We start from the raw sequence: 21,208 nt of genomic DNA on the forward strand, positions 1-21,208 counted from the left end.
ATTTAACCAACATAAAGTCGTGCCTAATGTTGGCTTTGTATTCAAGCGTATGCCAAAGTGCATGCGGATACTGAGCTATCTATACCAACGGCAAAATATTCTTGTCATGCGTGTGGATTGGAGATGGATATAAAAATATATTTTTGGCCATTTAATACATAGGCTAAAAATATTCAAAATTATTATTATTATTGGGTATAAATAGTTTAAAGATAATAAACTATATCTAATAGTTTGATTCATTGATGGGAAATTTTTATCATCCAATTAAAAAAAAATCTAGCTCTAAAAATTACACTTTCAAACTTACTATATGAATTAATATAAAGATATCTAGTATAAATTTTATGGAGCCACATATTATTTTAAAATGAATGACGGAAGTTTTAAAATAATGATCTAAGCTATTGGATATAATCTAATTTTAAATTGCTTACATACCAAAAATTATATAATTTATAGACTTTTAATCTATATGTCAAATGGTCAAAAATTGAATAGTTTAAATAAACATAATATAAGTAGCTTATAGATAGCATATTATTTTTAACAATTCAGATTATTAATGTGGAACTTATCATTCAATTTTTAAAAAAATTATATATATATATATATATATATATATATATATATATATATATATATATATATATATATATAATCAACCTTAATACGCACTCTGGTAAGTTGTGCCAATTGAAATTGTATAAGGTGCTAAAAGCTCCTCCTCCGAGAAGCAGCAGAGTCGGCATATTTCTTGCCGACTTTCGGTTTACTAATAAATGGTAATTTGGATATTTGGTTTCCATGTCGTTTTATAGAAGGCCATTTCGCTGTCTCCTTTCAAAAACCAAAAACAAAAAAAAAAGACTATTTCGCCGTCGTAGGCGGAGAAAGATGGGGGCGGCGGCGGCGGCGGCGGCTCCTCCGGCTCCCTCTTGGGGAAGCCCAAAACCTAACGCTAGCCCTAACCCTAGATTCTACAAGCCCAAATTCGTCGGAGCTCGATCCTTGGCCCTCCCGAAGCGGAGCAGCAGCGGGTTCCGATCGGAGCTCACGAGCCCTGATCTCTCGCCAGGGAGAAGCGGAGCGACCGTCCACGTCTCCCGGAGCTCCCCTTCATGTCTAATGGCGGCCTCGGCGACGGTGGCTTCCTCCGTCGCCTTGCCTCCGAAGAGGTCGCGGAAGAATGTTCTCCTCTTCTATTGCGAGGAAATGAGGGAGCTGGCCGAGCGCGTCGCCTCGGAGATCGACGCCGTCGAGCTCCGCAGCATCAGTTGGAGGTACAAGCCCTTCTTCTTCTTTAATCTGAATCAAATAAAGTTTCTCGATTTATTTATTCCTTTGAATGCGTTATCTTCTTTCAGGGCTTCTTGAATCTTCATATTTCAAATTTTGCGTCTCTATAAACAAGAATCTGATTCTTGTGATATCAATGAGTTTTAATGATTCTTTGAAAACCAACGCGGTGGTGATGATGCGTCGATGAGAGTAATGTTAGGAGACCTCCGACAGTTCCCAAGCGCTCCTCCTCTCTATTTCCTTTCTCTCTCTCTCTCTCTCTTCTCTCTCTCATCCACTATTGATGCTGGAATTGTTTGTCGGATCAATATTGCTTACTCATTTTCATGCATTTGTTTGCATTGAAATCTTGCCAATCGGATGATTCCAATAGCAACAACGTCAGCATAACTGGATAGATTCATACTTAATCTTCTACATGTTGTTTCTGATACTCTGACTGAAATCCATACTAAATTTGTTTTTGTTTGTCTGTGACATCTTAGTCCTTTTCTTAGTTTAAAATACATTCTAGACATGAGCCAACACAAGCACTGAAAAGTATTTCTGTATGAAAAATTCAGTGTGAAGATGCTGTCATGTTGCTACCATCCGATAAAGAAGATATTGATGAAAATAACTGAATGAAAATGGCTAAAATTCCTTGATTACCATGGGCTAGTACAATTACCTCCTAATTAATCTTGGCACAATGTGTGGATAAAGGCTCTAGTGAGGAGACTGGTGTTGGAGTTGTCATCTGGCATTGATTGTCCCGAGTTCCCTAGATAAGGGGTTTGCCGTGGAACCTGAAAGGCCACTTGGTGGGTAGACCTACCCAAATTGTTTGAGATTAAGGTCGTGTAATAGGTTTTTCCATGGAACCTAGAAAGCCACTTGGTGTGCAGACCTACCCTCTAAACACCCCCTAGACTTGGAAAGCATGTAGATGAAGAGTAAAGACAACAGTGTTTGTTTTAGGGATTTGTTTGTCTGAGGCGCCGAATTAGAAGCTATGAATTCAAAGTGAAAGGCCGTACCATCTGATTGATATTTTATATGGCTCGAAATTATCGAACTGATGGTTGTGCACGGTCATGTGAAGGTCAAAGCGAGAGACTATACCATCTAATGGGTATTTTATATGGCTCAAAATTATCTAACTGTTGGTTCTGCAGGGTACTACAAACTGATGATAGGCCTATATGTCATGTGAAATATGGGCTGCAAAATTAGTGACTTTGTCAGAAGTTCTGAAGCAACACCTTGCACTTTCAAAAATCTATCTGCTATTTCACTTCATTAAGAACTCACTCAATCATCATTTTCTTCAATATACATCCACACCAGTCATTTTTCCTTTGCCATCAAATCCTTTCCCATGTTGTACTTCTGTTACCATTTCCTGTTGATTACTGTTATGACTTATTTTATAGTTTTATTCATTTCTTTTTAAGCAAGTTTTAGTGTCTTAAAATTTCTTTTTTATTATGTTGACTTATGTTGACTCAGTCTTTTATCCCGTTGAGATTTTTACTACTAATCTAGCGTGCCCGTACTGACCTCTAGATTCGATGGGGAGTGAGTGTTGGGACATTATGGTTGGTTTTATATTTATCAACTCTCCCTGTTGTGAGAATATCAGAGAAGGCTTTCCAAACAATATACTATCAGCTTTCTACTTCCCAGGGCAACTACTATGTACAACATACGGACTTCCTCACCAAAGTGCATGGTTTGAGGGATAGTGGATCGTTGTATCTTAGGGAAGACCACCAGCATCCCATGCACCTTGTGGGGCAATGATTTTCTCTAAGGAAGACATTATCTTCTTTTAAAAAAGCATCTATTGATGCCTCAATTTGTCATATCTTTCTTAAACCCTTGCCCTTTACTTCTGTTATTTTACTAACTTTATTTAATTTATCATTCTGCCTCAGTTTATCTCTTCGATCATTTCTTGTACCATTAAAGTCTATTTTCATGGGAGCATTTTTTGATCTTTCTAGTTCAATAAATTATTTACTTCAATATACTCTATAAAGGAGACCCCAAATTAGAGAGGAAAGAGTATCCAATTGTGGACTTAAGTCTGCAACCACTGCCTTACAGTCAATCAAGTTATCTTTTTGACCATCCCATAGTCATGAGATCTAGTATACAAAAATCCGCAAGAACAAAAGGTCCTATAAAAAGTAATAAAATAAAGTCTTTTTAGGCTTCCAGAACTGCCAATAAGATCTCTAGGTGAACTAATTTGCTGGAATGCCATCGATATCAGCATAGGGAAGTTTTCATCATCCATCTTCCAATCCCTACCTTAATCATGGTCTTTGGAAATGCATAATAAAGAAAGGCCTCTTTGTGGACCTACATGGTGCTAATCCTTCCATTTGCTTTGCTAAAGTTTATAAGTATAACCAGAAGCATTCCAAACTAGTTCCAATGTACTCAATTCCTATATCTTAGAATTTCTTTTCAAGTTGCTAAGCTTGGTGTTGTTTCTATTTTCATGAATTGAAATTCAAAATTTTCAAGTATTATCCTTAAAATACTGAACTTTGAGTTCTAAGTCTTTTCTTTTCTTTTCTAGCATGCGTTCTATTTGATTTCATTACCATAACATATTTTTATGAAATGATAAGGCAAAAGCACGAAGAACATTTTTTTGTTTATATATTAATTTTAATATTTTTCCTATTGATGCTTGTGACTTTTCATGGGTACACTCCTTGTTGAGGTTTTCAAAATCTCTTAGCATAGTTGGTTGGTTAGTTATTTCCAGCATTTTCTTATGAATAAGTTGCAATGAAATTATTTTATTGAGTTAGCAATTACAAGACTAGCAAGGTGCCTGAGGAGAGTTTTATTTTAATCAAGATTTGCTGAACTAGTACCGAAGGTCGTACCAGCCGGTGTCTGGTTTAGCATGGAATGCAAGTCCGTACCACCGTGCTGTTCTAGGATGTGAGGGACTTGTGCGAGTATATGTTTAATATCATATCGGCTATGTACTAGGTAGATTAGATTTTGGTTACTTATACAAGCCAAAGAACTCAAATAATACTTTCAGACTAGGCTTTTTGGATGAAATCTTGGGTTGTTACAAATGATATTAGAGCGGATCCAGTCCATAACTCATGTAAACTAAGGGACACTGCATCACAGGCTCATTTGGGTTGACCAAGGATTGATCGTGGTATTTGTGATTAAATTTATGGTACTTGTGGTTAGATTTGAATGGATTTGGATCCTTTTTCTGGCCAGGCTGTTAAGACTTACATAGGGAGAGTATGGGAGGGACCCATGCCGGCATGTGTTTAGTCCCATATCAATTGTGCACTCGATAGATCTTGAATATTTATATAGGGTCAAGGAACTTAAATAATACCTTCCAACTAGCCTTTCTGAATGAGACCCTGGGTTCTTACACGAGGTGTACCGAAATAGAGAGAGTCGGAGAGGGAGGGGTAGAGAGAGAGAGGAGGGAGAGAGAAGGAGAAGGAGGAGGAGAGAGAGGGCCCAAAAGCCCTCGTCGTCGTTGTCATTGGGGGAGGGGAAGAGAGGTAGAGAGGAGGGAGATGGAGGAATGAGGAGGGAATAGGAAAACCCTAACCCTAGCGAAGTGAGAAAGAGACGGAGAGGGGAGATGTTTATCGGTGATGAAGGAGGGGGGGAGGGGCGAGCAGCATCGATCGAGGGGGGGGGGTGAGGTGCTCCGAGCAGTCATGAGCATGGGTAGGGGGTGCTGCCATCACGAGCGGCGCGGGGTGGGCTATTTACCGAGCCAAGGGGAGGGGTTTAATCAAGTGTTGGAGCTGATTTGGCCTATTTATCGAGCCGATAGGGCGAAGTATCCCAATTCCTTGTCGGTTCCTGAATTGGACTGCTTGAGGTGGTACAACCAGCCATGATTCTGATTGTAGACGTCCTTTCTTTTTTTTTAGCAAGACGGTTCCTAATATTCCCTTTTTTGCTAACAATTCTACAAGAATCAATTATTCCATCTGCCATGCCTAATCCTAAAGGGACATGATATTCAAGGCTTCTTCAAGTGTTTCATTAGGGGACAAAATCAACTTTCAAAGCAAATCATTTTGTATTTTATTCCCTAAAATGCAATGCTTTTCACATGTCTTTCATAAAGGAGTAAGGACAAACTATTTCAGTTTTATTAAGCAATAATAAGTTTTTTCTTTCCTAACATTTGTTTTTTTTTTTTTTTGGGAATCTACTGATATTGTTTTGTTATTGTCATTTATAGCTGATTTCACCTTAATTTGATTTCTTCACTTACTGACATGTGACAATGTCTTTTATATTTATATGTTTCAGGGCATTTGAGGATGGATTTCCCAACCTATTCATCTCAAATGCTCATGGCATTCGTGGGCAGCATGTAGCCTTTTTGGCCTCATTTAGCTCCCCTGGAGTAATTTTTGAGCAACTATCTATTATCTATGCATTGCCCAGGTTGTTCATCTCCTCATTTACAGTTGTGCTTCCCTTCTTCCCAACTGGGTCTTATGAGCGTATGGAGGAGGAAGGAGATGTAGCAACAGCCTTCACTCTTGCTAGAATATTATCAAATATACCAATATCAAGAGGTGGACCGACTAGTTTAGTCATATTTGATATTCATGCCTTACAGGTTGGCAATCCGACTTTCTTATACTAATATATGGTAAATTGTTTTTTATACATGTTTACTTACTGTTCATGATCTTTCTCTGATATAATTAAGCCTTTTTATTTCCAGGAGAGATTTTACTTTGGAGATTATGTCTTACCATGCTTTGAGAGTGGCATTCCTTTGCTTAAAAACAGGCTTCAGCAGCTACCTGATTCTGAAAATGTGAGTGACATAATCTCTAAAGCAAATTGTTGACTATTGATATCCAATCTCTGACGATCGGTCCTTATTCAACGTTGGATTTAATTATAGAACTGGACTTCGTTGAACCAAAGGTGGATGTCAAATCATGATCTCTCGACAAAATTTCAGCTGTGTTTTTTTTTGAATGTCTGTTGTGAAAATCATAGCCTTAAAAATTTACTTTTAGTATGCAATGATTTTTCAATTGTTTGAGATGTGCATGGTTTCTCATGGGCAAAGAGTAGCAAAGTTTTCTCATTGTGTCATTAACCATGAACTCAAATTGATGCAATTCTTCTATCTGACCAGTGACTTTTCTTTTTAGGTATTTGCCGTAAAAAGCCATAAATTTACTGGAAGTTATTCATTTCTGATGATTAACTAAGGCTTTTTTGGATGCTTGGTCGGTGGATCTTGCGTTAAGTACCACAGGAATGGGAATCAGCAAATGGACTGTATCCCAAAATTTTGCCAAATAGACTATATCCCAAAAATTTATGGTTACCGATATTTATCAGGAAAAATGATATTTGACATCCCAAAATTCTTGGTATTTGTGGGTTCAATCTCAATCCTAGTCCCTCTTGCCTTAATCCATCCTTACACAACTCCCACCTTATGGGAATGTTTCACAGCATTGCGACCAGGCATCCAGATGCGCCCTAAATGCTTTTGTATGTCAAGTATGTGATTCTGCACTGTCTTTTTCAGATTTGTATTGCTTTTCCAGATGATGGCTCATGGAAGAGATTTCATAAGCAACTTCAGCATTTCCCAGTGGTAATTTTCTGTATTGATAGTTTGAAACTACTATTGCACAAAACTGGCATACTATATCTGTTGCCTGTGACAGTGAGCTGAGCAAAAATTTTTGATCTCAACTTCAGATTATCTGTAACAAAGTTAGGGAAGGTGACCAACGATTTGTTCGTCTCAAGGAGGGAGATCCCAAAGGCCGCCATGTTGTGATAGTTGATGACTTGGTGCAATCAGGCAGTACTCTGATTGAGTGCCAGGTATGTGATTATTGTTTGGATGTGTTATCTGCAAGCTAGCATTATCCACATGTTCTTTCCTTTTGTTACATGAACTTGTCTATCAGCATATGTTGTTGCTTTTTGCTGCAAAAATTTTTCTTTACATCATGTGCTTGTGTAAGAGTTTAATGCAATATATGTTGTTTTAATTTATTGAACCTTGAAGTCCCACTTGGATTTGAACTCTGATTTTTTTTTCCTTAGAAAGTATTGGCAGCTCATGGAGCAGCAAAAGTCAGTGCTTATGTGACTCATGGTATCTTCCCTAATAGATCATGGGAGCGATTTCAGTATGATAATGGAGGTATGTATCTACTTCACCTGGAGTAACTTCCCAGTAATACCAGTGTTCTTTTCTTTGCTAGGAGTACCATTCATATATATAAACATAACTTTCAAGAACTGACTTATGGTAAATTGGCCACTACACTTTTTCTTGTTCTACATATGAAATGGTTTAAACCAAGGTTCGCCTTTAAACACACAGAGTTGGGTTATTTGGAAACTTGTGATATATCCTACGTGAGGAGGAGCGGGCTGACGGATCAAGAGCATTCTGGATAACAGAATCCTGAATGTATTTGGACAAAAGGACCAAGAGCATTCTGGGTCACTTGTTCCGTCCTCTCTTCCGTCTCTGCAGGTGCCTCCCAGTCCTGTGGGAGATACCACATACAGTATCTACTGCCAACTTCGGCCTATAGATATTTAAACTGAGTTGTAAAAACTTGACCATTAAGGCTAGGTTAATACATACACTGAGTTGCAAAAGCTTATTCCTTAAGGCCAAGTCGTATAAGTGCATAATTATGACCATGCATATCTATCATTAAATTTGAATTACGAGTGTTGAACTTTATTTATCACTACTTTGCCTAGCTAAGCCTGACAAGGAGGTACAAGTGAGGATAAAGATAGATGAAACACTTTACTTTACAAAGGCTTCCGTGGCGACGTTTGGAGCAGTGATATCTGAGCCGGAATTCCTTTGGAATGAACGTAGAATGTCAGAGAAATTCAAATTATGTAACTCCTGTACGATAACGAAAAAGTCTAGCATCATCTAATTTAAGTGGAAATTGGAAGGTGATTTTTGATGGAGATCATCTTGATATGTTATTTTATGTAGGCTCATATTGATTGCCTATGTTCCAAATAATATAATTTTCGATGGTAATGGGATCGAAAGAGTAGGATTGTTGCTTGATGGTAATGCAACTTTTAGGTGTTGTTTTTGGATATCTTCTTTTTGCTAGATTATGATTTCAAGGTTCTCAAATTCAATTGGATTAATATGTTAGTAAGAACTGAAATGGAATTAAACTGCTGCATCATGTCCAACTTAGCAATTGAAGAGTTTGACTTTACAATCAAGTTTCTTTATGAGAAACTCATGGTGGAAAGAATCGTACAGGCTCTAAAAGCATTTGGCGGACATTTGAGGGAATTGGTGGCCATGTACAAAGAATGGCAGTAATTTATTATATATAATGGCACACATGAGAAACCAATAGAAATTGTGAGCATAAAATATGTATCTTATGAGATGGAATATAGTTGCGAGGGCATAATATTCAAAATGGGAAGTTGGATGGTGAGTGTTACAAAAACTTTAAGTCTTATGACCAGGTGTTTTTGATATGTGAAATGATGTAGAAAGAACAACTTTGATTTGTTTGATTTTTTGATAAAAATAAAATGGACAGTCTTTTTCCAGTAAGAAGCTGCATTAACCTCCTTAGCCCTATCCATATCTTGGATTTCTGCCCTTTGACTCTTAAGGATAGAGGGAAGGCTGAAGAGATTTTGAGAGGGCAGCCGTTGCAGTCTAGTTTTGATGTTTGGGCCCATTTTCTTGGTGAATTTTGATGATCCATTATTTTTCTTCTTCTTAAAAAAAAATAGAAAGGGGAGGTGGGGGGGTGAAGAAGCTGCATTGGCTTAACATTAATATCCAGTTTGAATCTTTCTGCTCAAATTATATTATTATCAAATTGTCATTAGGAACAGGTACTAATGGATAAATAGAGCTAGATATGTTAGTGTTTCTTGTAACAATCTTTTCTGAACTAATTTGTCATATTTCTCTTCCTCTGCATTTTGAACACTAAACCGATCCCCTTGTTTTCTTCCTTTCCAGTGGGTCCAGAGAATGGGTTGAGCAACTTCTGGATTACTGATTCATGTCCGCTTACCGTGAAGGAGGTGAAAAATAGACCTCCCTTTGAAGTCCTCAGCCTTGCCAGTGCTATAGCTGTTGCCCTTCAGATATAGATCTATCTATCTTTCAGTAGAGTTTTATCAGCCTGATTAAACTCTCTTTGTTTTGTTTTTGACTGTGTCATTTTTTTAATCGAACCTTTTGTTGTTTGGGAGTTGAATTTCCTTCAGCCACGGTACCGGTTTATTACGGGTCCTCTGAGTGGTGGTATGGGCTTCTTGGACAAAAACGGTGAGTTTGTTCTCGTGCGATCCCACTGAGCAACGTTGGTGGTGGTGCGATCCAGGCTACCATCCGCTTTTCCAGCTGTTGAATATGTGTTGGTATTTGGACACGAGGTCCGGGATAAGCGGGTTTGTGCAGGGCCTGGCGTGGCAAACATTAGTCGCGGTATGTTGCCGGGGGCTCTTTTTGAGTCCAACATAGAGGTAGGAAAAGACTAGCCAGTGATTCATGCAGACCCTGCAGCTCTTGCTGCTACATAATTGTTTAGCATGTCAAGATCGAGGCATTATTGGCTGGCCTATAATTGTTTAGCTTGCCAGGATGGAGACAGTGACTGGGCTATTTTGGGCCTACAAGAGCTAGAACTCATAGTTTGTTCGGAGTAGAGCTGAAATCAGATCGGATATAAATCTGATACTAGGTTATCCATATTTATATTTGTTTTGTTTGATGAATGTAGATACATATATAAATGTTAGTCGGATACACAAATTTATATTCATGTTTATTTTAGATGGATACAGATACAAATTTGCTACTAGATATACATAATTCGATACTAGATATACATATAGAGATAAATCTGATAATTAAATTTTATGATCATAGGATCAAAGATATTATTAAGTGAACGATAAATCAAGTTAATAATATGCTAATGTAGTTATTTATTTTTTAAAAATTTATAAGTATTATATAAAATTAAATAGCATTATAAATGAAATTAGATATTTGGATATGGATTAGATAACCATCTATTTATATTCATATCCATTTTTTTGGATAGATATAGATACGGATATTAGTCGAATACTCAAATTTCTATCCATATTTGAATAGATTTAGATATAAAAATAGATTCAAACGGATATTATCCATTCCACTCTCACTCTTAAGTTCAAAAAACATGTATGTTGTATTTTGATGGCTCGGTGACCTTTCAGAGGTAGTGCTAGAGCAAGCTAGCTAAGCTCCTAATATTTTAAATTTAATCACTGTCAAGCTCAAAAAATATGCCCCTTTTTTAAAAACCAAAAATAAGTAGACTGGAGGCTTGTCTAATCTTTAGGGCAACTACATCAATAGCAACAAATGACAGCAACGCCAAGCAATAGCAGCTCAGTGCCATTCAATTAACTGAGTCCATGGGAAGGTCCATATGCAGGCTTTATTAAGACGTTAGCCGGGACATCTCCCAGTTTTCCATTGTTTGCTATTGATATAGGATATCTCCCAGTTTGGGTGGTCCATATGTGACCACCCAAACCAAACACACGGTATCAAATCAAAACGAAGAAAAAGAAGCAACGGTAAAAGAAACTGGAACGGGGTTGTATCATGAACATGATTTTCTGATCCATTTGGATAATTACAAACAAGCAACCAAAGGCTGGTCAAATCAAGAACCCAATGTTTCTCAGATTATGCTTCATGAAGATACAGCGAAGAAAGAAAAGAAAATAAAAAAACAATGACTCTCTCACGATTTGCCTCTACAACAGATTCTTTCACTTTTTTAACCCTTTTATTTCGTCTAATCCTATTTCTATCTTTGTTTTTTGGGGGTATCGAGAAGGCAGGAATTAGACGATTCCTAAATGTTTCACTTTAGTTCTGTGCAGATCTACAGATGTTTACAACAGAAGTCTTGGGGGGGGGGGGGGGGGGGGGGGGGGGGGGGGACGACATGCAAACAAAAAGCAGCTAGCCCTAGGAACGGAAATCATGTGACCTTGTGTGAGGCCTGTATGTAATTCATGAGCCTGTTCAAAGCTTTACCACTATCAATGGCTTCTCTAGCCCTATCCAGAGCTGACATAATATCCCCAGCTCCACTGCAGCCTAGCAAGTGATCAACCATGCCTGCATTCAAAACAATCCGGTCGTACGCTGGTCCTTTCTCGCCACCAAGTGCTGCTAGGCCCAACTCTATGTTTCTTAAAACCTGATTGAGAGGATAAAACAGCACATTAATATTGGCATCTAAATATGTAAGAATTCGGGGCAAAACAAGAAGTATAATATCATAAAATCTCAATAACACTAGTAAACTTTATCTATTGTCAGCTTTTATAAGTGCTCTTCTGGCATTCATTCCAATCCTCAATCACTCTAAGCCTTTTAGATTCGATTACACAAAATTGATAAAATAGGTTCCATAGGAATTAGCTGACAGATTTCCAGTCACCCATTTGTCGTCACTCTCGTCTAAACAAAATCAATGGTGGTATTTATTTTCTTGCATGGCTTTCTCCCCTCCCCTTCGCATCCAATTTCCACCTTTTTTTATTTACCATCATATTGAGATAGAGTTGGTCAGAAGACCATAAGCCTATAGTTTTCCAGCACCATTTTAAATAGCTCCACAATCATTAGCTAAATGCAATAAAAAAAATAAATCCAATTGATACAAACAGTAGGGATAAGAAGACAGGAGCCTACCGATCTATCAGTTCTAGGAGTATCTGTGGGTTCAAATCCATAATCCTTTGCATTAACCTCAATACTGAAGCTTTCACGTGAAATTCCTGGCAAAACAAGCAGAAATAACCTCCACCAGAATATTTACTAAAATCCAAATATTTTGTGCATAATGTATTATGCATACATATAATGTAAAACTGTTGGCTCAACAATAATGAATATGGCTAATAAGATGGAAAAACATTCACTTTTATTTTCTGATAATCCATCAAGAACTAGGAACAGGAGATCCAAGTTGTGAAGAAGACCCCCACAAGTCAAGTCCATACCATCAACATCAGAGTTAGTTGCATTGCTTGGCGAGCGAAATCCAGAACAGTGGTTCACTGGAAGGCCTTTTGATGCATTTACTGATCTCACCTTTGTTGTCATTGAGAGTGCACCCTCCTCACCCTACATGAGCATCATGTACAACATGACTCTAAATGCGATGTTGGTAGACAGATATTAAGCTTGCAACATATGCAAATGATGCTCCATGTAGTAGACTATATTTCGCATTTGAAGCACAAAACTTTAAGACAGATGGGTTCAGAGAAATCAACTCAATCAGCTTGTAACCAGCAAGGATATAAGCCAAAATACACATACTGTACTGAGCTATTTTTATGAATGCCTTGGACTGATTTTGAAGCATGAAAGATGATGAGTGTTTTCTGTCCAGACTCTGAATATCAGAAACAAACAATGTGTTTAAAAGAAAAACAAATACTGATGACACTCTCATAGTTATACTGGATGTTTACAGGCTTTATACTGAAATTTTAAGAAAAAAGATGGCTATTTTAGTGCATCTAAGTCAAATATATGTGCTTGTTTTTGCTCAGGTTTGGTCCAAAATTCTGGATATAAAATTTGAATGCCCACAGGACAGGTAGCCACAAGCAATTTGAACTAAGAAGACAAGCTAGCAGCGAAAAAATAGACGGTCCCTTGAAAACTTAAGGTATGCTTTACACTATAAGAGTGCAAAATACCTTCACCACCAATCCAGAATGAACTTTTCTTCTTCTCATAAGCATTAACAGCGGATCTTCATAACCCTCATGATAGAATCCAGCGACAATAGATTCCCTCCCACGTGCCTAAACAGAAAAAGAAGCCCCATTAGATTACCTGCTAGAAATAATAAAAGCTGATGCTTGAGTTCCGGTGGACCTCCAATGTACCTATGCTCAAACAATTAAAGATGCAAGAGCCTGTCTTATAGAGTGCAGGATCTGATTGTCCAAGAACTTGAGTGTCAACTATCTGTGAGTGCTACAGCAGAAAATTTTATTGAAAATATATCTTTGTTGTAACATCCAGAAAAGAACTTTTTGTCAAACAAGTTTTGAGCATTTTATTAAGTCGGATCTAACTTCATGATACCTATCAGCAGATTAAAAAGACATAATTTTTCACCAGAAGTGCATAATGGATGTCAAGAAGCATTCTATTAGAGGCAGGTCTTGAGCTACATCAATTCATAGTGCAAGCAATCAACACTAATTATTCTGCAACATGGGGGGAAAGAAAAGAAAATAAACTATTCACGTGACTACAGTTGATGCTAGCAATATATGACAAAATAAGCAAACATGTTTTAACATTTTTATCAAGAAAAGAAAAATATATATAAACCATTATACAAGTGTGTACATCATGCAGCAAGGCCATAATTTGGAGAATCTTTCAATACTGCAATTGCAAAGAAAACCGTGAATCAATCACATCTCAACGAACATGAAACAGATATTGCAAATATTAAAACCTCTCAAATTTCATGGCATCAGATCATGTTTCTCATGGTATTTCCTATCGAGTTCCAAATGGAAACAGAGTTCTTGGAGCTGCCGCTAGAAGCATGCGGCTATGTAGAATGTTTTAGAGGAGCATGGTAGGAAATTTACAACTCACCCTCACAAACTGCTGAACTTTCTCTGAAGTTGCCAATGGTGGACGTTTTTTAATGTGCTCCCTGAGCCCAATCAGGGAATATCTGCAGCATAATCATGATTAAGAAGTCATGGTATGACTAAGTTGTTTCAGCATTAGGTATGGATATTCTAGTGTAAAGTGAACCTGTTATGCACTTCACAAGTCTAAAGGGGTTGATAGGATACATGTTCAACAAGCTCTTAAAAAATGACAAAGAAATAGTCAAGAATTTACAGAGTTATAGCAGAAATGGGGTTACCATGACAAAAAGTTGAGCTGTTAAGATGTGTTAAATAATGAGAGAAAATGTTCTATTAGTTCAGGATGATATGTATGCCTAAGTACTGACAATACAATAAAAGACGCTAAAGTAGAGAAACAATGTATTCCAATACTATGGCTTCATTCATCCCAACTAGTCTTCTAATATAATTCATTGTCTTGTTTATCAATATGTAAGCGAAAGGTTCACAAGTTGTGACAAATCAACTGTTTTATGTACATATATAGAAATCAGAGCAACTTTCCTGGGTATCTAAAGCAACAGATGATGCCTTGCTAAATCTGCTCACACTGAATTGCCAAGAAACCAATGTACAAGATAACTTTGATAACTGTAGTTTGCTTGGAAGCTGACTAAATTTGACAAGGAAAAATAACCACTGCTAGGGTAAGTTCATTCCCCAGCCACTTGCACAAACAAACCTTAACAAGTCTTGTCCCATCTACTTTAGATTGGCCTCACCAATTCTTCCTTGCTGTCATTCCTTCATTATAGATCCTCAGTCAGACCAAGAAATTTTCCAATTGCTTAGATCCTGCTGTCTTTTTTCAGACCCTTCACATAAGCTCGAGCTCCAAGTGCTTTTCTTTTTATTTTATCTTAGTTGATTTTTCTTCAATCGATCATCTAACAGTGCATGCTCTGTGATTCTTGTCTTGCTATCTCTACTCACTTTGGTATTGCCACAATATTGCAGTCACAGTAATGATACATGCATCCTGTTTCTAGCTTAAACTTCCAATATATATGTCCATGGAGTCACCAACCACATCCATAATACGAATGATGAAATCCATCTAATACATGATTTGCAACTTTGGACAAGAAAGAATATGCCATGGAATCAACAAGTCTTAAAGGAGGTCATTGATGATTAAAAAAATAAACAAGGGATTGCCATTGTCCTTACAAAGATGGACAAGCTTCCCGCTGACTCACATATGCAAAGCCAATATTTTCATCCTGGAAAAACAGGAACAAAGTCGCATATAGCAGATGAGAAATAAAGACATAATAGAATACCAGTTTCAAATTTATGTGCAGAATTGTAAGCACCTCCAGCAAAGTTTTTGCTTGTGCAGGAGACAAATATGTATTTGCTCCCATAAACTTCAGCAACTGCCCTTCTGTTATTCCTCCCTGAAAACCTTGATAGCCAGAAATCTCAGAGAAGTTTATTGCATGTAGGATGTACTGATCATCAATTACTGTATTTAGAACCAGGAGCTCAGGAAAAACAACAATGAATACAAAAGTAAATAGCATGGGACAACAGAAGACTAAATGTGCCACGGACCTTGGGTGGCATCCATTCAACACCATGGAGTAAGCAAGATTCATCATAACAAGCTCTCACAGCAGCAACAAACAATGTACTCCTAAGAAAACGTGTGTTTCCATCATATGGTTCACCATAGTGTGTCAAGGATCTAACATCAGCAATAGGAGGGGAACCTAATAAACAGTGGAGGGATTGAGCATTGCATAGGAACTGAAGGGCGGAAATCATCGTACCATTATCTTGAATGTGAAAATACAAGCATTACCTAGTTCGTCATCAAATGCTAGACAATATGCTTTGAGCTCACGATCAATTTCTCTATTCATCCTCTGTCCGATTAGAAATGCTGCAAGCAATGACTCACTGACCTTTACTGATGTATCATCCTCGGGATTCAATGGAAGAACATCTCTTAAGACACCCTGAACCTCCTCATAACCTAAGTGACCACCTGCCAAAACCTCCCTTAGAGCACCCACCAGTCTCATCTCAGCAGCTCCATGGCCAACAAAATGAGGCCCAATTGAACTACATGGTCCCATGATTGTGCCCTCAGGATCAGCAATAAAGATTACATCTTGCGGAAGAACCTGAACAAGGCGTGGCCACAATATGCTCATGGCATGTCTTTCACCCTCACTCCACTGGGTGGCCTCTGGAAAAGCATTTGCTCGTATTGTCATTGCAGCAAAAAAGGCTCCAAGTTGTGCTTTGGAAACTTCTTCATTTTTAAGTTCTCCCCTAGCTTCGAAATAATAAAAGATTACAAGATAATATGAATATGATAATCAACAATAATACACAATTTGAACACCAATCTTAACCTCAGTAGAAACACTTAGGCTTGTGCTCTATCTACATTTATATTTTTGTGCTCTATCTATATTTTTAAAAATATATGGAGATTTGCTATACCATGCAGATATAAAAATAACAAGTGAAAAAATACAATACAAGAGTGGACAATAAGGAAGACATCATTCCCAAAATTTAGCCACAAAACAGTATAAGCATAAATTTTGTCGCTCAAAATAGCAACAAAAAAATGCATAAGAAAATCAGTAATAAAACAAAAACATCTTGATGCTTGATAAGCAAAAAAAACCATGTTGGCTAGACTCAGATCAAGTGCATAAGTTTTATGAGAAATCAGAGCAACAGTTGGACTCTTCAGGCAGACAATGAGCACATACTTGATTTGTACATTCATTAGTTACTTTTCATTTATTGTCTTCCACATGTGGGTAGGGAGGTTGAAGATAGAGATTTTAAACTTTACAGGAAAAATGCAAGCAAAGATATAGAATTTGTACAAATTTTGAGGCCCACAAGCAAAAAAGAGTTTATGGGACGCATAGCCCACCAAGGTTGGTGCTGGAATAACAATACTTTCTTTTAATCATTTTTGCAGCCAGTGAGGAGTTTCATGCCAAGACAATAAAGGCAGAGTCAAATACTAAAAGCAAGGTCTGCAAAAAATAGGGACTAATGAAGAAATATTACTAGCAATTGGCAGAAGATTTTGAAAAGGAAAGCAGCAAGTATTTCAACCAAGAAGGTTTTGTTGCAAGGAAAAAAAAATGATACCTGGATTTAAAGTTGGAAAGTGATAAAAGATTTAGAGAAGGACAAATACAAGGAGTTATGGAAAAATTGAGTCTTCCTATAAGTGTTCTTCTTGTTGAATCCTCATCCAAAGTCTTCTCTAGTGGACATTCCTATAATCCTATTTCTACTATGTTATACCAAGGAAGGTTGCATCTTTATACCAAAGAAGGTTGTGTTCCTTTTAATTGAAGATATATTCTTTCAGAGGGATGAAGCATCACCCAAGGTCATGTCTTTATACCAAGGAAGGTCGTCTTCCTTTTAATTGAAGATATATTCTTTCAAAGGGATGAAGCATCGCCCAAGGTTTATCCTCTATAGCGGTATTCTTACTTCAGAAATAGTGAAGAAACAAAAACATACATGCCACTGTACAATAACCCATGCAGAATCTTGTGCTTATGTTCTGGCTATTTTTTCTTTTGGAATATGATCTCAACTTTCTTTTTATTTGCCACAAACCATATAACCATTAAAGCTGCCCTGCAGCATCTACAAATTGGTCGCTAGACCCATTAATTGACCTCCAAGCAATCTTTTCGTCCAGGCTTGTGATGAAGAAATCCATTCGACTGTGCTTTAGAAGTTGTTTTACGTCTTTCATGTGCTGATGATAATTTGCAGTAACATATTGATTTTCACAGAAATAAGTCATAGACTTTAAGAATCAGCAATAAAATTACTCATTTGGTTGGATTCTTTACAGACTAAAGGTCTTTCCGAATAAGCAAATAATATTTACACTATTTGAGTACCAAATAATCAGGGGAGAAAATATATTGCAAATATCGCGTGATGGTTATCGGTTCTTGGTCTAAGCATATCCCACGAAGAACAATATACCAAAATTATCTATTTCAGTTTTCTTTTTTTGATTACGATTCGTTGACAACTAACTGGATATAACCACTTCCAAGTACAGAAAACGAAATCCAGATCAAAATACTAGGATTTGGCGCATATTACGAAAGAATCAAGAAAACAACATATGAATTAACTCAAGAAAGACCAACAGCACTGCAATCAATAGGAAAACGACTGAAAGAAACTCACCTGATCTCAGAATTGTATCAAGAACCACTACCGCCTGCTCCTGGCTGAGCGGCTTCGTCTGCTCCGGCCCGGTGCAGACCTTCGTCTGCGCTTCCAGCACCACCCGATTGGGCTGCGGAATCTTGGACGGCCTGTACGATGTAGAGATCGCCGGATTCCGGATGTCCGCCTCCAGGAACCCCGCCTCGTCAATCGTCGCCGCAGATCTCACCGCCGGGTGGCGGCCTTTCCTCGGGGTGGAGAGGCCGATCCGGCGCTCCCCAAGCCGGAAGGGGATCCAATTCGTCAAGTTCGAGAGGGTCGTTCTTCTTGCAGCAGAGAAGCAAAAGGAACTAGGGTTAAGGTTAGGGTTAGGGTTTGGGTGTAGGAGGGAGTTCATGGTATTGTCGTCCCGTAGAGCTCGAGCACGGAGGGTGGAGGATGGGAAGGGGTTTTGTCGCATGGAGACAAATTTACCGCATGAAATTATTATCTAGTCCCCATGTAGAACCTTAATTCTTTAAATTTCTTTTTTTCAACCCCCTTGTGGATCTCGAACAATTGTTTAATAAGTGTGCGACGTTTTTGCTGTCGTTGCTTTAGTGCCTATCTATATCCATGCGAGGTCAAATCAACATATGAGACCCAGATCCAATCAAGCGGTTGATGGCTCAAGAGTCAAAGTCCACATAAACTCTGGTATGATCAAGTTTAACCAGGGTCTGCTGGCCGTTGCTCCTTCGAGGCATCAGCATTTAGAGCAGAACTTAAAATAGCATGAAAGTATATCTTTTTTGCAAGATAAGTTTTAAAGGCCAAGCGCATCATTTTGGAAGGTAACCCAGTAACGATAATTGAGTTGATATTAAAGGACGCACGGAGCGAGGCACTATATTCATTACTGGACGGCATCCATTGGCTGGTGAGAGAATACGATCAGGCTGTGTATGTATATAGAAAAGCAAATAGTACTGCTGACTAGGTCCGTTCTATATAGCCTATCATTTCAGAGAGTCTTTTGATTCTGTTGGCCTTACTCACGGGAGATTAGGATGAGTAGCGTCTCAAAAAATATGAGAAATATTTCAACCATAAAATTTTGGTCTCTAACATTATCTATCAACCAAATACATTATTAATTTTCTTCCACATATAGCCTAGCACGTAAGGTATATGTGCATGCTTGCTGTACCTGGATATTTAATTTTTGAAAACAATATGGCATAATATTTTCTGCTAATATATTATTTCAAACTATGAATCGCTCTAACTATATAGAATTAGTTTCAATTGAAAAGAGTTTTGGATGGATAAAATTCTAATTAAGAATAAACTTTGAAGACCAAAAGTTAGGTTGGGAAAGAGAAGTGCATGTATACTTTTTTAAATATCAAATTTTACATAAATATTTTTCTAAATTAATATTTACATATATATTTTTATAAAATACTTATTTTGCTATTTTATTTTTTTATTTTTATTTTTTATATGTACCTATGTTAAAAAATTAATAGTTTCAAATTAAAATGACTAAAATATTTTTAATAAGTAAATGTGCAAAAATAAATATTTATAAGTGATTGAGGAAAAAAAAATGTTTTCAAAATTTTCTTTTATTTTTAATTAAAATAAATATATTTTTTATTAACGGTGTTAGGAGAATCGTTATATTGGAGATATTTATAAAAAAAATATTTTATAAATAAATATAATTTTTGAAAAAATATTATATAAATTTAAATTTTTAAAAAGTATCCATGCAATTTTTTTTTATTTCTTTCTTTCTTTGAAATTATAGCCTCTGGGAGACACGCTGGCGTTGAGGCCGGCAACATAACATGGTGTGGGGCTTTTATTGCAGTTATTCGGATAAAATAGCAGCAACCATAAGACATCAAAAGCCCGTAACGGCAAGTCCGTTCACGCGAACGGCAATTTTTTTTTTTTTTTTTTCGCTTAAAACGGGTTCTTCAAACAAAGCGTGTCCGAATACACCCAAGAACATCAAAATACAAAATCTCGCGTAGCGCCGATGGCAGCTCCCGCTCTCCTGACCACAGGGCGTAACCCGAATGGTGTGCTACATATGTAGCTACCCAGTCAGTCGCCCCGTTGGCCTCCCTGTATACATGCTTAGCCTCAAAGGCCACAACATCTCTCACCATCAACCTAATATCCCGGATCAAAGGATGGTCAGTGCTCTCCCGCCGAATCCACCCAATGACAGTGGATGAGTCGCCCTCCAAGATGATCGAGCTAGCCCGCAATACCCGCCGCGCATGGCAAAGGCCGGCCCAGGCAACTCGCAACTCCGCCGCTGGCACTGATATGTCAAATAGCCGGCAACCGCCCGCTGCCACTACCCTAGAGTGAGGGTCACGTATGACAAAGCCGGCACCGCCTCGTGTGCCACTGTCTAGTACTGAACCATCAAAATTGACCTTGAGGAAACTCGGGGGTGGGGGCTCCCAGGTGAAGAACACCGTCCGAAGAACTGCCGGAGCAGAGAAAGAACCCCAGGTGTCCCGAGCTATCAAGGTCGTATCTGAATGGCTGGTAGGTCTGGACTCCATTGCCAATACTGAGCGGACTCCGCAACAAACCTCGGCGACATCCTACGCTCGCCAAAGGTGCGAGCGTTCCGTGCCAACCAGATCTGGTGGGCGGTGCAAATCGCTCGGGTAGCCTCCTGACATGTCCGGGGGCTAGCCAGCCACTGACGAATCATCTGTAGAAACAATCTCCTCTCCCGCCAGACCTCCTCTGGGATCCCCGACTACTGCCATGTCTGCCTCGCCCAAAAGCAGCTGCTCCATGTGGCCATACATTGGTAGCCGTCGTATGAGACAGCTGTCACGAGCTGAGCCCATCAAAAGAAATCCATTCAAACAGCTTTTGGAACGGAGCTACTAACGGCTTCCGTCCCCCACATCCGCCGCCCTATAAGTACGCACTCCCC

At 38.2% G+C, this 21,208-nt stretch overlaps 2 protein-coding genes across 8 annotated transcripts; one reads left to right on the forward strand and one right to left on the reverse strand.

The window, feature by feature from the left end:
- Nucleotides 1–812: 812 nt before the first annotated feature.
- On the forward strand, nucleotides 813–10,159 carry LOC103703773 (ribose-phosphate pyrophosphokinase 4). 3 transcript variants are annotated; one of them, XM_088701969.2, is made up of 7 exons: nucleotides 813–1,283; nucleotides 5,755–5,932; nucleotides 6,041–6,136; nucleotides 6,869–6,937; nucleotides 7,045–7,173; nucleotides 7,399–7,498; nucleotides 9,335–10,159. In XM_088701969.2, exons 1-7 carry the CDS (start codon nucleotides 898–900, stop codon nucleotides 9,466–9,468), a joined length of 1,092 nt encoding a protein of 363 aa, XP_088558095.1. In that variant the 5' UTR covers nucleotides 813–897; the 3' UTR covers nucleotides 9,469–10,159. The 3 variants fall into 3 exon arrangements, with proteins under 3 accessions (XP_088558095.1, XP_008784969.1, XP_089780706.1); XM_008786747.5 differs by having other exon boundaries at nucleotides 815–1,283; nucleotides 5,617–5,932; XM_089924580.1 differs by lacking the exon at nucleotides 9,335–10,159 and adding an exon at nucleotides 8,074–8,392 and having other exon boundaries at nucleotides 815–1,283; nucleotides 5,617–5,932.
- Nucleotides 10,160–11,039: 880 nt separating this feature from the next.
- LOC103703775 (anthranilate phosphoribosyltransferase) lies at nucleotides 11,040–18,830 on the reverse strand. Of its 5 annotated transcripts, none has more exons than XM_089924579.1 (11): nucleotides 18,271–18,830; nucleotides 15,875–16,354; nucleotides 15,625–15,782; nucleotides 15,384–15,467; nucleotides 15,238–15,290; nucleotides 14,024–14,105; nucleotides 13,102–13,209; nucleotides 12,394–12,517; nucleotides 12,083–12,168; nucleotides 11,336–11,585; nucleotides 11,040–11,287 (listed from the first exon to the last, which is right to left on the reverse strand). In XM_089924579.1, exons 1-10 carry the CDS (start codon nucleotides 18,710–18,712, stop codon nucleotides 11,364–11,366), a joined length of 1,839 nt encoding a protein of 612 aa, XP_089780705.1. In that variant the 5' UTR covers nucleotides 18,713–18,830; the 3' UTR covers nucleotides 11,040–11,287; nucleotides 11,336–11,363. The 5 variants fall into 5 exon arrangements, 3 of the variants coding, with proteins under 3 accessions (XP_089780705.1, XP_089780702.1, XP_089780703.1); XM_089924576.1 differs by having other exon boundaries at nucleotides 12,313–12,517; XM_089924577.1 differs by having other exon boundaries at nucleotides 15,384–15,521.
- Between the last annotated feature and the right edge of the window lie 2,378 nt (nucleotides 18,831–21,208).

This window comes from Phoenix dactylifera, chromosome 7, assembly GCF_051530095.1.
Source record: "Phoenix dactylifera cultivar Ajwa chromosome 7, Ajwa_hap1_PhDact_Kaust_v1.1, whole genome shotgun sequence".
NCBI classification, from domain to species: domain Eukaryota; kingdom Viridiplantae; phylum Streptophyta; class Magnoliopsida; order Arecales; family Arecaceae; genus Phoenix; species Phoenix dactylifera.

Excerpts from the sequence above, each read along its gene's own strand:
- LOC103703773 (XM_089924580.1), top strand. The coding sequence starts at position 898 with ATGGGGGCGGCGGCGGCGGCGGCGGCTCCTCCGGCTCCCTCTTGGGGA. Across the intron at positions 1,284-5,616 it reads CTCCGCAGCATCAGTTGGAG|GGCATTTGAGGATGGATTTC; the intron begins GTACAAGCCCTT and ends TATATGTTTCAG. Across the intron at positions 7,499-8,073 it reads ATTTCAGTATGATAATGGAG|CTAAGCCTGACAAGGAGGTA; the intron begins GTATGTATCTAC and ends TACTTTGCCTAG.
- LOC103703775 (XM_089924576.1), bottom strand. The coding sequence starts at position 18,712 with ATGCGACAAAACCCCTTCCCATCCTCCACCCTCCGTGCTCGAGCTCTA. Across the intron at positions 16,355-18,270 it reads TGATACAATTCTGAGATCAG|CTAGGGGAGAACTTAAAAAT; the intron begins GTGAGTTTCTTT and ends ATTATTTCGAAG. Across the intron at positions 11,586-12,082 it reads CTCCTAGAACTGATAGATCG|GTTTTAAGAAACATAGAGTT; the intron begins GTAGGCTCCTGT and ends CCTCTCAATCAG.